The sequence below is a fragment of the Dasypus novemcinctus genome, chromosome 7 (assembly GCF_030445035.2).
Source record: "Dasypus novemcinctus isolate mDasNov1 chromosome 7, mDasNov1.1.hap2, whole genome shotgun sequence".
NCBI classification, from domain to species: Eukaryota; Metazoa; Chordata; class Mammalia; order Cingulata; family Dasypodidae; genus Dasypus; species Dasypus novemcinctus.
In genome coordinates, this window is record NC_080679.1 from 7,504,375 (window position 1) to 7,520,135 (window position 15,761).

A 15,761-nucleotide genomic window follows, 5' to 3' on the forward strand; every position below is an offset into this window, starting at 1 on the left:
CGCTTTCACACTCGGTGCCATGGTGCAGCCAAGGCTTGAAAACAATTTTAAACCAGGTGGTAGAAGTCAGGCTGCTGGTCTCAGAATTATCCCAAATCAGGAAGGCTCCTAGGCTTCAGGTCCGTCTGTGTGGTTGGCTTTGTTGAAAGCAGAAAAGAGTAAGACTAAAATGCCTGGCCCTCATCTCTGTAAAGCCCATGAATTTTACTATGGAAAATCCCTTGCTTGTCCAGTGGTCATGAGAGAGAAGGCCCTGCGGCATCGGCAAGCTCACAATGTTGCCTAAGCAAGGGACGGCTGTTGATGTGAAAATGGTTTTTCCATTGGCTTAAGTACTGGAACTTAGATTTTTAAGAGGGACTGAAAAGAGTAAGATTTTGCATTTCTTGTTATAAATCTTTGTCCTTGAGATGCTGAAAATCTTTCACGTGTAATACCTCCCTTTCTTCCGTTTGGGGTTGGAAGCGGGGATGCTCTCGACCTGAGCTCAGAATAGCTGTCGGTGGAGCTGTGGAATCTTCGCACCCGCTCTCCAAAGGCACTTGGGCTAAATTCCCCTGACCGCCCTCACGGGCCAGAGTGGAAGGAAGTTGGCAGCTTAAACTAAGAAGCTCAGAGGATGGGAGAAGCGACAGCATGAAGAAAGAGGAGGCGGTGGAAGGGCTGGACTCTGTGATTGCTGGGGATGGAGTGGGGCCAGCACTTTGGCCTGGGGAAGGGGGAGGAGGGAGGACATGTAGGGCCCACTGGCTAGAAGCGGATCTGCGGGGAAGAAGGCAGAGGCGGGGGTGGCAGGGGAAGTGGGGGCGGGGGGGGGGGGGAACGGCAGACTTGGCCCAGGGGTTAGGGCGTCCGTCTACCACATGGGAGGTCCGCGGGTCAAACCCCGGGCCTCCTTGACTCGTGTGGAGCTGGCCCACGCACAGTGCTGTTGTGCGCAAGGAGTGCCGTGCCACGCAGGGGTGTCCCCCGCGTAGGGGAGCCCCACGCGCAAGGAGTGCACCCTGTAAGGAGAGCCGCCCAGCGCGAAAGAAAATGCAGCCTGCCCAGGAATGGCGCCGCACACGGAGAGCTGACACAACAAGATGATGCAACAAAAAGAAACACAGATTCCCGTGCCGCTGATAACAACAGAAGCGGACAAAGAAGACGCAGCAAATAGACACAGAGAACAGACAACCGGGGTGGTGGGGGAAGGAGAGAGAAATAAATAAATAAATAAATAAATCTTTAAAAAAAAAAAAAAGGCAGAGGGGGCGTTCGGCTGTGGCCAGGGGAGGTCTGGGGCTTCTGGGGACTCTGTAAAGCCCTTCCAGCCACACTCACCATGGGCACAGCCGCCATCTTGCTAAGGCCTTCCAGTAGCCTCCACGGCCCTGCCCTTGCCTGGTGCCAGCAGCTCCCACCACATGTCTACGCGCACTTCCCCCACCTCTGACACGTGTTGGAACTCCCTGGGCTCCTGGCTTGGCCTGCCAGTCCCTTCTTTTTGCCATCCTGGAGGCCATCGCATGGCCTGAAAAGTCACGGAACCCACTGGCCACCATCAGGGCAGGGGTCAGAAGCTCAAGGAAGAGGGGCCTGGGGCTCCAGGCATGACCTGGCCACTGTCAGCCTCAAGACTGCACTGAGAGGGCTGCAAGGAAACCAGGACAGAGTCCAGGGGCGTTCCCAATGCCCAGCCATGCCGAGGGCAGCTGCGTGAACACGTAGTGGAAATCCGTGTGCTTCCCAGTCTCAGCTGGACGTGAGAGTCACCCAGGCAGCTCTGCAAGCTCCGAGGGCCAGGCTGCTCCCCGGCCCACCAGACTCTCCAGAAGTGGGACTGGGCATCACCCCATGGCGATGCTCACAAGCACCCTGACTCGGGGGTAAGAGAGACCTTGCCTCCTTCATCCGGTACGCATGTCCTCCATCGGCTGTGCACGTATCTGCCCGTGACCCCATGGCGGTGGCCTCGTCTCTGCAAATTCCAGAGCTCGTGTTGTCTCCAACATTTCCTGGCTGGGGTGTCATGTCCCATGGCTTCCCAGGTGGGGGTGGGCGCTGCCCGTCCCCCTCCACGACCCGCCCCGTCCCAGGCGGCCGCGTGGATCAGCTCGAGAGCGCGCGCCCATTTCAGAGGCCCTTGGCGTGCCTTGGCTCCTGGATTCCTCCCCGCCTGGGCCTCCTGGTGGCCCATCATGGACTTGGGGTGGCTGGCTCGGCTACCCCTGGAATCTGCATTTCACACTTGACCTTTCTGCGTAGAACCCTGGTCTTTTTGAGCTGGAAAATCACTTACTAAGTTGCTGTGACAACCCATGGGAGTTATGGTCATGGCCGATGGGGTTAACTACCAGGGCAGATGGCCCCTCTTTGGAAATGGTGTTTATGTGTGATGAATCTGGACTCAGATGGGATCTCCCTTCATAAGACTTTCATGCTAATGTGCTGGAGGTGCAGTTAATGTTGGGGTTTAAGATATATTTAGGGGATTTGAATCTCTGGACTGACAATGTGATAGCCAGGTCCTGAGCCTCAACAGACTCCAGCACCTACAATCTGATTTATTGGACTCACCACACTCAGCTAAGATGGAGCTGAAGAAGGACAACCACCACACCATGGAGCCTAGAGTGATTACAACTGAAAGTGGGAGGATTGCATCCAGCATCCATGTGGAACCTGAGCCTCCTCTTGACATAGAGGTGCAATGGACACAACCAATCCAATGTCCACATAGAAGAGGTGGCATTGGATTGGGAAAAGTGGACATGGTGGCTGATGGGTATGGGGAAAGGCAGGAAGAGATGAGAGGTGGAGGCGTCTTTGGGACATGGAGCTGCCCTGGATGGTGCTCCAGGGGCAATCACCGGACATTGTAAATCCTCACAGGGCCCACTGGATGGAATGGAGGAGAGTATGGGCCATGATGTGGACCATTGACTATGAGGTGCAGAGGTGCCCAAAGATGTACTTACCAAATCCAATGGATGTGTCATGATGATGGGAACGAGTGTTGCTGGGGGGGGGAGAGGTGGGGTGGGGGGGGTGAGGTTGAATGGGACCTCACATATATATTTTTAATGTAATATTATTACAAAGTCAATAAAAAATAAATAAAATTGAAAAAAACAAAAAAAAAAAAACAACATATGACATACAAAATCAAAAAAAAAAAATAAAAGTTGCTGTGACATATCCGAGAGCTGGTTTTATTAAGCGACAGAGGCGGGAGATGAGAGGGAGTTCCCTTATAGGGCAGAGTGCTCTCCGGCTCTTCCACGGAAAGCACGCGGCCTGGCTTCCCGCTTAGCTATCATTGACTAGTCGAGTCAGCTAGACGTTTAAATAAAATAGCTACTGGATTCCACAAGCAAGATGTTACAATGACCTCATAACAAATATCCTGATTTAGATTTGAGAAAGCCAGGTCTCTGTGCAACCAAATTTTTTTTTTTAAGATTTATTTTCTATTTATTTCTATTCCGCCCCCCCCTCCCCTGTCAGTTGTCTGCTCTCTGTCCATTCGCTGTGTGTTCTTCTGTGTCTGCTTGTATTCTTGTCAGTGGCACCCGGACGCTTGCTTGGTTTAAAATCACGCCTGCTGCCCCCGCGATGTTCCAGGAAATGTCAAAATAGGGGTGCACAACGCCCTATTAGCTGTGCCGGCAGCTTTTATCTGTCCTCTTTTCACCCAAAGTGCAAATTGTTGGGAAAATGCCCCAACTTTGCTCTCACGGGGGTGCTTGGAAGAGATGGTTAGGTGTGTGGCGATTAGGTACGGCCCACTGTAAACCCAGCTCCCCAGGGGCTCCCAAGCACCCTCCCGTGCAGGCAAACCGAGAAGGACCAACAGCACCCGGGCACCCTCCAGCTGAAAGGGTCCTCCCCGCGGGAGCCGGCTGCCCCCAGCCTGAGATTCTGCCCTGGGGCCCAGCTCCCCATCAGTCTTCAGGAGGGAGCTTTTAACTGGTTTCCTTTCTAGCCCAAGGGAGCCGGGGCTGGGGGTGAAGTAGCATCTGCCAACCCTGAGGGCCTCCTCGCCAGGCAGAAGTGCCCCTGCGGTGGCAGGGGAGACCAAGGCCCCGTCCTGCCCTGAAGAGGGGGTGCAGGCAGGGCGGGGCCTGGGGGCAGCCTGGCGCCCCTCTGGGCCAGCACCAGCAGCCTGCCAGCTCGGGATCCCGGGTGCACCAGAGGGCCACCCGCCCAGTCCCCCATGTGTCCTTTTCTCCCTCCCCGCAGGTGGCTCAGCAGCTCCAGCCGTCCGTGGTCTGGATTGGAGATGCAGAGAAAACCTTCTACAAAAAAGTTCCCGCTGCAGAAAAGAAGGTGAGGGGCTCTGCCCTTGCCCGCTTCGGCTCCTCCTTCCTCCAAGGGGGCCTCTCACCCGCTCTTCCTCCTCTTTGGGAGAAGGTTTTGCTTTTGCAAGGGAGGAAGGATCTGCGTGAGCTTTTCAGTCCTGCAGTCCTGTTTGCCCGCAAGGACTTGTCAGGACTTGAAAGGATCCAGCAGGCCTGGTTTTTATGAGGCATAATTTAGAAGAGATGGAAAGAAAGGAAGAGGGGAAGAAGGGGGAGGAGGGGGATCTGAAACCCAAACACATGATTAAGAGTGGAGAGACAGTTTAGAGAGCTCGCTCGCTCGGTTAAAGCCAATGGCACTCACAGGAGTTATTATTAGGATTTCCTATTGTTCATAAGAATAAATAGCAAAAGGCCTGAAATTTATTAACAAAGACCGTCAATGGGACTGCATTTGGGGCCTCCAGGGGGCCCCCTTTCAATTGCTTCCTTCCTTCTTTTCTCTTCTTTCAATGGTCTCCCTGCCCCCGTACTTCCCCCCCACAAATCACCAGCAAATTTCCCACAAGTTAAAAAAAAAAATTGCAGGTACACATGATTGTTATTCCACATCAATTTGCACAAAAGCAAATAGTGGTTAACTGTGAATTTCTGATTAAATTCATAAGGATTTTAATCACTTTTGATCCTTATGTATTATACATCATTTTTAGCAGGTAGAGATGATTTGGATAAAGAATGAAAGCTCAATCTTTTCTTCCCCAAATGAGCCTTGATTGCCCTGTCATTTCAGAAATCGTTAAGAGGACTCGTTTATTATTTAATCTGGGACTCTGGTCGTTAGCTCCCTCTGCTGGCGAAACTTTTACATTGAAAAAAAAAAGTCCACTTTCTTGGCAAAACCAATGGCAGGGTCATACACCTCAAGAGAAAGGGGGGGCAGTGTTTCAACCAAGGTGTCACGCACCTGACGGCGTCAGAAGCCCGGGCTCATTCCTAGACAGGTTCTGCTGTGGTAGTGGAAACTCAGCAGATGTCACTTCCAGGGCCTGCTCTGCCCCGCGCCTGCTGGCTGTGTGTCTACGGGCAAGTAGCAACCTCTCTGAGCTGCCACTTCTTTAACTGCCACATTAAAGAGTTGGCAAGACGATTATTCAGCCCCCTTCCAGCCACAACCGCCCGCGAGTTAAGAAGCCTCCCTGGCTTTCTGTCCCGTGACCCCATCTGGCGGTCGGTTCACTGTCAGTAATTACGGCCGACTGCTCACCTGCATGCACACCTGCCCACCTGAGGCCGTGGCGAGTCAGAGGAGAGTGGCATGTTAGAGCCCGAGACGCATGGAGGAAGGACTGTCGGGGGGATCTGGGGAGACTGGAGGCGGGAATCGGTTGTGGGTTCAACAGACACCTGCCATGACAGGAGCAGGGCGAAGGGGCAGGAAGAGGGTGGCGGCAGTGGAGCCAAGCAGGGATGCCATCCCGTAAAGACCCCGGCTCGAATCCTCCCTCTTTGGCTGACGCCCAGAGCAGCGGCCTCCCCGGCCCCCCGCGCATGTCTTCGGGGCTGGTTTAATTCCTGGCACCGTCCTCGCTGCGGGCGGATCGGATGGACACCTGTGCTGGCCACCTCTGCGCTGGTGGAGCTCACCTTCTGTTGGCCACCGCGAGTCGCTCCTGGGACGAACCCCAGAACCGCTGCTGATTCTGAGCCAAAGGGCTCCCCGGGCCTCGGTGCCAACCTCCACCTGCCGTCCCCCCTGCCACGCCGGGCAGCCCCGGCGCCCTCCCGGCCTGGCCCCTGGGGAGTGGTGCTGTGGATTCCTGGGACTTACCAAGTCCCCAGGCCCTCCAAACAGCCCCCAGCCACCATCCAGCACTGGGAGGCCCAAGCCTGCCCCCCGTGGAAAGGTAAGACTATGGCCCGAAGCCCCGCGCGGCCAGGGCAGCAGCAGGCATGGGAGCCCCGAGGCAGCCCAGCCAGCCCCTCCTCCCTCGGACCCCGGGAAACCACCCCTCTTTCCGCCTCCCACCCCAGTTTCCAGCCCAAAGGCACCCCTGATGCCAAAAGACACTGGCGCACTGAGAAGAATGTCCATCTAGAGAGAAACGTCGGGAGGAGGCCGGGCGAGCCACTGGCGGCAGCCCCGGTGCACACAGCAGGGCCAGCTGCGCCCGGGACGGCTGCCTCCGGGGTTTGAAGGACGCCAGAATGCCCTTGGGAAAAGCAGCCTCATCCGCGGTCCCTGCACCCGCCCTCCACCCCTCTTCCTTCGGGTTCAGCCCAGTTTCTTTGGGTGCGGTGGCCTGAGGCTGAGGGTGCCATGGGCAGGAAGAGGAGGAGGTCCCAGGGGAGGGAGATTCATGGAACGCTGTCCCTTTACCAGATACGGCGCTGTGCCAGGTGCTCCCAGCAACCCCGGGAGGGGGGAGACCAGGGCTCCGAGCAGGCACAGGGCCGGGCGGCGGAGGAGCTGGGATTCGGCAGCCCGTTGGCCTGGACGCAGAGGTCACACTCTTCTCCCCGCCCAGTGCCCCTCACAGGCCGGGAGACCCGCTCCCGCCCTGCCCGGGAGGCCCGCCCCCCTGGTGGGCCTGAAATGCACCAGCGCTGCCGCCGAAAGCCCCCCAGTACCGTTGCCTCTGCCCTGGGGGCTCTCGTCCTGAGAGCCGGCGCTGCACCTCCAGAGTTCTCCAGGCTTCTTCAACAGCATCCAACCACCCCCGGAGATGCCCTGAGAGCGCTGAGATTCCAGGAAGGCCCCCGCATTCCCCCACCCCACCCTCTGCACAGCCCCCTGCCCTCCAGGCACAGGACAGCACCCACGTCACCTCCCCTTCGTCCGAGGGGGACAACAGGCCTCTCTCCCACCTGCGGCCAGGACGCCACCGGCCAGTTGTTGGTGTCAGAGGTGAAGGCAGTGAAGGAGGCAGCCTGCACCTGCATTTTGTGCCCCATTACCCACTGTTACTGCTCTGGCAAGGGCCTTCCCCCACATGGCAGAGGCCCTCCCCGGGGACTTGCTCGCCAGGTTGGAGCTGGCTGCCATGGTTGCCTTGTGGAACCACCTGAAGGGAAGCCACTAAGCTGAGATCGCCCAGTCGTGGGGCTTGCAGGGTGCCGGGCGCATGGCCCATCATCGGGGAGATGGATGAACGGGTGGGTGTCTGCTTGTGGGCAGCTCTGAACGGGAATGGGGGGGCTCGGGCAGGGCACCTGCGAATGGAACGAACCCTCCTTCCTCTTCCGTCCCCTCCTGGTGGACGGCACCTCTCGCCTCCAGAGACGTAGCCCAGATCAACGTTTGTTACCCAGATAGGCCAGTTAAGGGCCATGAGCTATCGTCGCCAACTCGGGATGCGCAGGTAGCAGTCTCATCTCCCGACCAGGAAGGACGCAGCATGCCGCTGTCACCAGGACACAGGCTCACCATTCCCTTGCTAGCGCCCCCCGGGCAGCTCCTCCACTGTCCTTCCGCCAGGCCTGGGCTGCTCACACGTGCAGCACGTCCCAGCCCCTCCCCTGACTTGTTGTCAGCCACCCTTCTCTAAGGACCAAGCTCTTGTCCCCACCCTCACTTCCGCCTCCACCCATCACTGCCCTCTCCATCCCGTGTTCCTCGCTCTCCAAGCGTTCTTCTTGCTGTCTGTGATGGTTAGGGTATTGTGTCAACTCGGCCAGGTAACTGCCCAGTTGTTTGGCCCAGGAAGAACTGGGCTAACTGTAATACAAGGGCATTTATGGACTTTAGTCACCATTGACTTTCCTGCAGTGGTTAATCATAAATAGCTGGTTACAGTTACATCAGTCAGGGAGATTGCCATCAGCAGTGAATGACACTTAACCCAATCAGCTGAATGCCTTAAAAGGAACAGTGAGTCCAGCACTGATAGAGAATTTCCCAGCTCATCTTTGGACAGCCAACATCTCCCAGAACTTATCAAGAATCTTCACTGGACTTTCATTGGAGCTCCTGGTTGCAGCTTGCCTGCGGAACCTGGACTTGTGCGTCCCCACAGCTGCGTGAAACTGATAAATCTCTTACTATAGACAGATATCCCTTGTTGATTCTGTTTCCCTAGAGAACCCTGACTAATACAATGTCCATTCTGCCAGGAGCCCTCGAGATTTTGGTCTTCTCCCCTGCCCACCTGAGGCCATGGGTAAGAGCCTGAGATGTGCTGGGGGAAAGGGCTGCCAGGAGGCTCTGAGGAAGAGCTGGAGGCAGGGAGCAACTGTGGGTTCAGCAGACACCTGCCATGAAAGGAGTGAGGTGGCAAGGCAGGAGAAAGATGGCGGTGATGAAGACGGAGCCAGAGACTCGGTGTAAAGCCCTTCCAGCCACACTCACCACGGGCACAGCTGCCATCTTGCTAAGCCCTTCCAGTAGCCTTCACAGCTCTGCCCTTGCTGGTGCCAGCAGCTCCCACCACATGTCTACGCGCACTTCCCCCCACCTCTGACACACGTTGGAACTCCCCGGCTCCCAGCTTGGCCAGTCAGTCTCTTCTTTTTGCCCTCCTGGAGGCCACTGCGTGGCTTGAAAAGTCAGCAGAACCCCTGGCCACCATACCGTGTGCCCAGGCCACACCACCCCTGAACCTCGACGTGCTCGGAATCACCGCTCGACCTGCCCCACAATGCCTGCGCTGAGCGTGGCCAGCCCCTCCCCTAGCCATCCACCACCCCAAGCTGCTTTCCCTCCTGCATGTGCAAGGGATCATTTAAATTTTTTAAAACTATAACCCCCTTTTGTGAAGGGCTTTGGATCTACCCTAGTGAAATGAACCCTGAGTGTTGTCAAACTTTCCCAGCTGCAACCAAGTGCTCACAGGTGCAGACATCCTGCCTGGTGACTCCTTGCTGAATCCTGGCAGATGGCCTTCCCACGGGCCTGCACCCGAAGGTGGCTGCTCAGAGCTGGGCGATGGAAGCTGATGGGAGCTTCTTACAAAGTGATCGTGAGTTCTGTTGGAAACGCTGCTAGTTTCCTCCAAATCACAAAGCCCTCGGTTTTTCTCACTCCTCTTTTTAAAAAACTTACTCTTCAAACAGAGCACACCCCAAGCTGGTTTCCCACCAAGACTTGTTTTTCAGAGTAGAACACCAGTTACCACTTATCACCACTTATTCTTTGTATGACCCTTACTGCATCCTTATAAGGCAGGCTCTGTCACTGTTACCATTTTTCGGCTGGGGCTCGGAGAAGTTGAGTAACCTTCCCAAGGTCACCCAGCAATTAAGAGTAGAGCCAAGACGGGGATTAAATCTGTCTGAACCAAAGTGTGTGCATTTAACCATTTTGCTACATCTTCTGCCTATTATTATAGAGTTATTCATTTCCTCCATGGGCTTCGTCCTTTTTGTGTATAGCCTGGCCCCAGAGGGGAAATCCAGTACCAAAGTAAGGTCCAGCAAACACTCTCCTGTCTCAGGGCAACCCAAAGTCATGCTTCTGCAAAAATTGGAGGGGGGGGAGGGAAGACCCCTACTCTCCCTCCACTCCTTCGTGAAGGCAGCTGGTTTTCATCCTCATTGTCAGGGCCACCCCTTTGCAGGATATCCAGGTGTCTTACTCAGGCAGGTCCCACCCTCTCCTCTGTTCTCCGCAAGCCCCACTCCTGCCTCCTGGGTTGTATCCTGCAGGGCCATTGTTTCCTCTTGATGGAGCTGGAGGACGCTTTGCACCTCTGTGGGTGCAGGAGGAAATGACAAGAAGAGGAAGAGGACTCAGGGGTCTGAGCCCCACTGCAGGATTTATTTTGCTTTAATAATCCCCATCTCTTTCTCTGAAGTGAATTACATTACAAAAATTCCCTTGTAAACTGCAGCCAGCAACACATAAAAAGTATTATATACCATAACCAAGTGGGATTTGTCTCAGGAATGCAAGGTTAGTTTAACATCCAAAAGTCAATTAATGTAATATACTCTGTCAGTATAATAAAGAGACATAAATCACACAAACACTTAATGAACTTGGACTAGAGGGGAACTTCCTCAACCTAGAAAGGGCATCCACAGACAGGTCACAGCTAATGTCATAGTAATGGTGAATGACTGAATAGTTTTCCTCTAAAATCAGGAAAAAGACAAGGATGTCAGATTTTGCCACTTTTATTCAACATTGTACTGTATGTTCTAACCAGGCCAATTAGTTAAGAAAACAAACTAATAGGGAACCAGACATGACTCAACTGATAGAGCATCTACCTACCACATGGGAGGGTCCAGGGTTCAATACCCAGGGCCTCCTGACCCATGTGGTGAGATTGCCCACCACACACAGAGCTGTCACGCAAAGAGTACTGTGCCATGCAGGGGTGCCCCCACGTGGGGGTGCCCCATGTGCAAGGAGCATGCCCTTCAAGGAGAGCCGCCCCACCTGAAAGAAGTGCAGCCCACCCAGGAGTGGCATCACACACATGAAGAGCTGACGCAGCAATATGATGCAACAAAAAAAAGGAGACACGGTTTCCCAGTGCCACCAAGGGTGCAAGCGGACACAGAAGAACACACAGCAAGTGGACACAGCAGAAATGGGGAGGGGAGAGAAATAAATAAAATCTTTAATAATAATAATAAAGGCATCCAGGATTGGAAGGGAAGAAATAAAGGTATCTCTATATGCAGAAGACATGACCTTGAATACAGAAAATCCTAAGGAAGCCACTAAAAAATCTATTAAAACTAATAAGTTCAGCAAGATTGCAGGACACAAGATCCATATAGAAAAATGAATTGAATTTCTTTACAATTGCAGCGAACAACCCAAAAATAAAATTAAGAACACAATTCCCTTTAAAATAGCATCAAAAATAATAAAATACTTAAGAATACACTTAACAAAAGGAATGCAAAACTTACACTCTGAAAACTACAAAACATTGTTGAAAGGAATTAAAGGAGACCTTCTTTAAATAAATGGGAAGATATCCCATGTTCATAGATTCAAGAGCTTGATATGGTTAAAATGGCAATACACCTAAATTGATCTACAGATTTCAATTCAATCCCCATCAAAATTTCAGCTGACTTCTTTACAGACATTAATAAGTTGATCATAAAGTTCATATGAAAATTCAAGGGTCCTAAAATTTTTTTAAATCTTGAAAAAAAAGATTGAAGTTGGAGAATTCACATTTTCCAATTGCAAAATAACAAAGCTTCGGCAATCAAGACAGTGAGTTTCTGGACTAAGAAAAGACATATAGATCAGTGGAATAGAATAGAGAGTCCAGAAATAAAATCCTCACTCAGTCAAATGATTTTCAGCCAGGGTACAAGGCAATTCAGTGGAGGAAAGAACAGTCTCTTCAACAAGGGGTGCTGGGACAACTAGATGTCTACCTTATAAAGAATGAAGCTGAACCCCTACCTCTCACCATAAGCAAAAACCAACTCAAAATGTATCAAAACCTAAAAAGAAGAGATAAAACTCTTAGAAGAAAATGTAGCCATAAATCTTCAGGACCTTGGACTAGTCAGTGGTTTGTTGGATACAACACCAAAAGCAAAAGCAACAAAAGGAAATTTTAATTGAGCTTCATCAAATCTAAAAGCTTTTTGCTGCCAAAAACATCATCAAAAAAATGAAAAGACAACCCACAGAATAGAAGATCTTTGCACATCATGTATCTAATAAGGGACTTGTATCTAGAATACTTAAAGAACTCTTACAACTCAGTAAGAAAAAGATTAACAACCCAATTAAAAATGAGCAAAGGATTTGAAGAGACATTTTCCCAAGAAGATATACAGATGGCCAATAAGAACATGAAAAGATTCTCAACCTCACTAGCCATCAGGGAAATGCAAATCAGAACCACAATGAGATATCACTTCACCCCCACTAGGATGGCTATAACTTAAAAAGAAATAGCCAATACGCAAGTGTTGATGAGGATGTAGAGAAATTGGAACCTTCGAACACTGCTGTTATGATTGTAAAATAACGTAGCTGCTTTAGAAAACATTCCAGCTTGTCCTCAAAAGGTCAAACATAGAATCAATGTATGACCCAGCAATTATACTCCTACCAAGAGAAATGAAAGTATGTGCACACCAAAACAAGCACACAAGTATTCACAGCAGCATTATTCATAATAGTCCAAAAGTGGAAACCACCTACAGCCATCAACTGATAAGACAGTGACTCTTATCTGACCTTCAAAAGCAGTGAAGCACGGATACATCATACCTGGGTGAACCTGGAGAACATCTCACTGTGAAAGAAGCTTGGCAAAGAAGTCCATGTACTCTACTGTACTCTACTATTCTATTCACATGGAATGTCCTGAACAGGAAAATCTGTAGAGAAAGAAACTACATCACTGGTCTCCTAGGGCTTAAAGGGATTTGGGAGAACTTGGGAAATGACTGCTGATGGGTCCAGTTTTGGGGGAGTGATGAAAATAGGAAACTATTCTAAAACTGACGGCTGTTACCCTTTGAAGAGGCGGGCGCATGGTTTGTGACTTCGATTTTGGTAAAGCTGTATGGATGTGTACGTATATAGTCCGCTCCAGAGTCCTCGCCCAGGAAGTGGCCCGGAGGCTGGAAGCCAGCGCCCCACACCCTGCACTGAGCAGCGGAGGACGAGCTTAGCAAGTGAGGCACTCCAGGATGTCACCCAGCCTCTCGGGGCCCCAGGCCCTCGTCTCCCAAGCCAAGGGGTGGGTGTGAGGATTCAAGGATTCAATGAGGAAGCCCACATCTGGAGCACAGGGAGGCTCAGCGCCTGCTCCGTTCTCCCGCAGTTGGGCGTGACGACGTGGAAGGTGCCAGGAAGACACTGGCCAGAACTGACGCCTTTCGGGAGGGAGACACCATCAACTCATATCCCTGACCTCATGCCTGGGTGAAGCCAGAGCTCCCCGAGACCCTGCGGATTCCCTCCAACTCCCCCTCCACGGCCCCCTCCACCCCCCCCCCCTCCTGCTCTTCGTCCTCCCACCTCCACCTGTGCCTGGTCTGTGCTGGTAAAAAGGAAGAAAAATGCAAGAACACAAACAACCACCACTCTGCATGGTGCCCTGGGAGCTGCAGGCACTGCCGGCCACCACTGCGGGGTCCCCTCCAGGCCCTCCCCTGAGAAGCGTTCCTGTCCTTCCCTGCCCCTCGCCCCTTGCCCTCCAGGGTGCCAAGCTGGGGGCCAGTCCTGACTTCCTGCTCCACGGGGGGGACTCTGCAGGAGACCCAACGGCCAGAAGGCCTTCCGGGGTGCAGGGTCCACCGCCCAGCCTCCCCAGCAGCAGAGCCCGCGCGCCACGTGCTGCTCGGCGGCACTGCTGGCACAGCCACCTCCAGATGGCTCCAGTGTGGCCCTCCTCACTGGCACATCCTAATCGTGACATTTATCAGGGCCACTCCCTTTCTTGGGTGTCACCGGGCGCCTCTCCCTGCTCAGGTCTGCAGGGACACACAGGCCCACACCACAGTGCCCCCTGCGCGAGGGGAAATTCACACAGGCCGCGGGCTGGCTCCAGGAAAACCACTGGGTCCTCCCCAACACTCCAGGCTCCGCATTTCCACATTGGTTTGCTCAGGTACCCCCGAGCCAAACCGGGGCAGAGATGGGAAGGCCTCCACCGCCTCCCCACCTGCTTCCTCTGTACTGCTCTGCCAGTCAAGGTTAATTCAAAGCCCATGTGTTGCCGAGGGCAACGTGGCCAGCTCTGACTCCAGCCGCCTGGAAGCCAACCCACCTGAAGACCCAAACAGGGGGCTTGGCGTCTGTCCCTCCTCTCCCTCATTAGTGCTGAGAGAGTACCAAAATACTACAGGTTCAGCTACCTAAACTGATTCACAGAGATGCGCTTCCCAGCCTTGTGCAGCCGGGGCCTTTCTAGACATGAGCCCAGGACCTCCTGTCCTCGCTGTAGCAGCAGTCAGAAGCGGAAACCTTCAGTGCACCTTCAAAACAACTCAGAGGAAGATAGGAGCACCACCAACTAATTATAAGCCCCAGCAAGCTTCCTTCCGCTTGGAAATCAGCTGCTGGTTCCCACGCTTAAGGTCGAGGTGCTGGAATGTTCCATCAGGTGCTTCCTTCCTTCCCACTTTCCAAATCCAAATACCAGAGATTGAGGAAAGGAAATGCCAGGATTTAAATCACCCAAACTAGGAAGCAAGCTCCCAACTGGCAACCATGTCCCGAGACTCTTCCCAGGACAAATTTGAAGAAATCATGTTTGTCAGAACTTGGAAATCACTGTAACGAACATGTGCTGCCGTGCACTCTATTTCTAGGAATAAGTTTTCTTTGGCTCTTCTTTTTTTCAGTCAGCAGGCTAATATTTTTTCCTCTCTCTTTCTCCCAGATAGAACCTAAACGCCTGAAAAGACAGCTTCCAAAAATCCTGAAACTTATGAAACCAGATGATCGGATTCTGATTGTGGGAACGACACAGCGTCCTTTCGATGCAGAGCTTCAATCTTTTTGCAAAGCTTATCAAAAAATTATTTTGATCCCTAGACCAGACTATGCTTCCAGATACGGCAAGTACCCCGGTCACCCTCCCGTGCCCTGTAACTCAGGCTGGACCACCCGCTGTTTCTTGCAGGTGTGTGAAGTCAAGGGGTGGCCCCGTAAGCCAGTGGTCACTCGAAGGTGATTTAAGTGGAACCCGTGCAGGAGGTCTGGACATGGACCTCCAGGAAACATAGTGTAAATCACGGGGCCACAAGCGCACAATGAGACAGCTCTGTTTCGTTGTTAGCATATTTCACTTTACCCAAGACAAAAGGAATCTGGACAGGAATGATTATTTTTGGTCCTGAAGGTGACAAAAGCCCTGGTGGGAGCTAATTTTTCTTTTGACAGGTAGATTAGGGTATCTTGTCTCACCCATGGTGATGGTGTCTTTCTTAGAAAGCATATTTCTTTCCACTGGGTTTTGTTTTTTTGCCCAGTCTCAAAGTGTTAGTCCAGTAGCATGTTGATTTATTTAAAATAAACATTAAGTATGAGAGCTTCCTTTTTCAGTTCTTCCTTTTTGAATGGACAGATTCCAAATTGACTTCTTTTGATAACATAGTTTTCATGGAAACAATACCAAAAAAAGCACACTTGAGAAGCAGCACAATAAAATTGGCAAGAGGATTTGGGTTCTGACAAGACCTGTCACAAAATTCTGTCTCTCCCACCTAATAGCTTTGTGACCTTGTATGACCTGAAAAGTCACTTAACCTTCTGAGCCTGTGGCTCTCATCTGTAACTTAGAGAAGTGCATCCTCCACAGGGCTGTTATGAAGATTTGATGGGGTCCCTTATATGGGTGGTTAGCAAAACGCCTAGCCCCATTCAGCTCCCAGAAGGGCTGGGTGATTTTGGTGGCCATGTGGTAGTGGGATGGAGGAAGAGGAGATGGGGGAGGTGGAGGATATGGTGGTGGTGGAATGGAGGTGGTGGGATGGAAGAGGAGGAGATGGTGGTGGGATGGAGGAGGAGATGGTGGTGGTGGAGGAAATGTGGTG

The 15,761-nt window shown here is 52.4% G+C and overlaps 1 protein-coding gene across 1 annotated transcript in view; it reads left to right on the plus strand.

The window, feature by feature from the left end:
* Nucleotides 1-15,761, plus strand: part of IQCA1 (IQ motif containing with AAA domain 1) — a 194,463-nt gene that overhangs the window by 160,076 nt on the left and 18,626 nt on the right. Inside the window, exons 16-17 of the mRNA XM_058299847.2 lie at nt 4,228-4,314; nt 14,606-14,783. Of these exons, the coding sequence (XP_058155830.1) occupies nt 4,228-4,314; nt 14,606-14,783 (265 nt within the window). The remainder of the gene's footprint in view (nt 1-4,227; nt 4,315-14,605; nt 14,784-15,761) is intronic.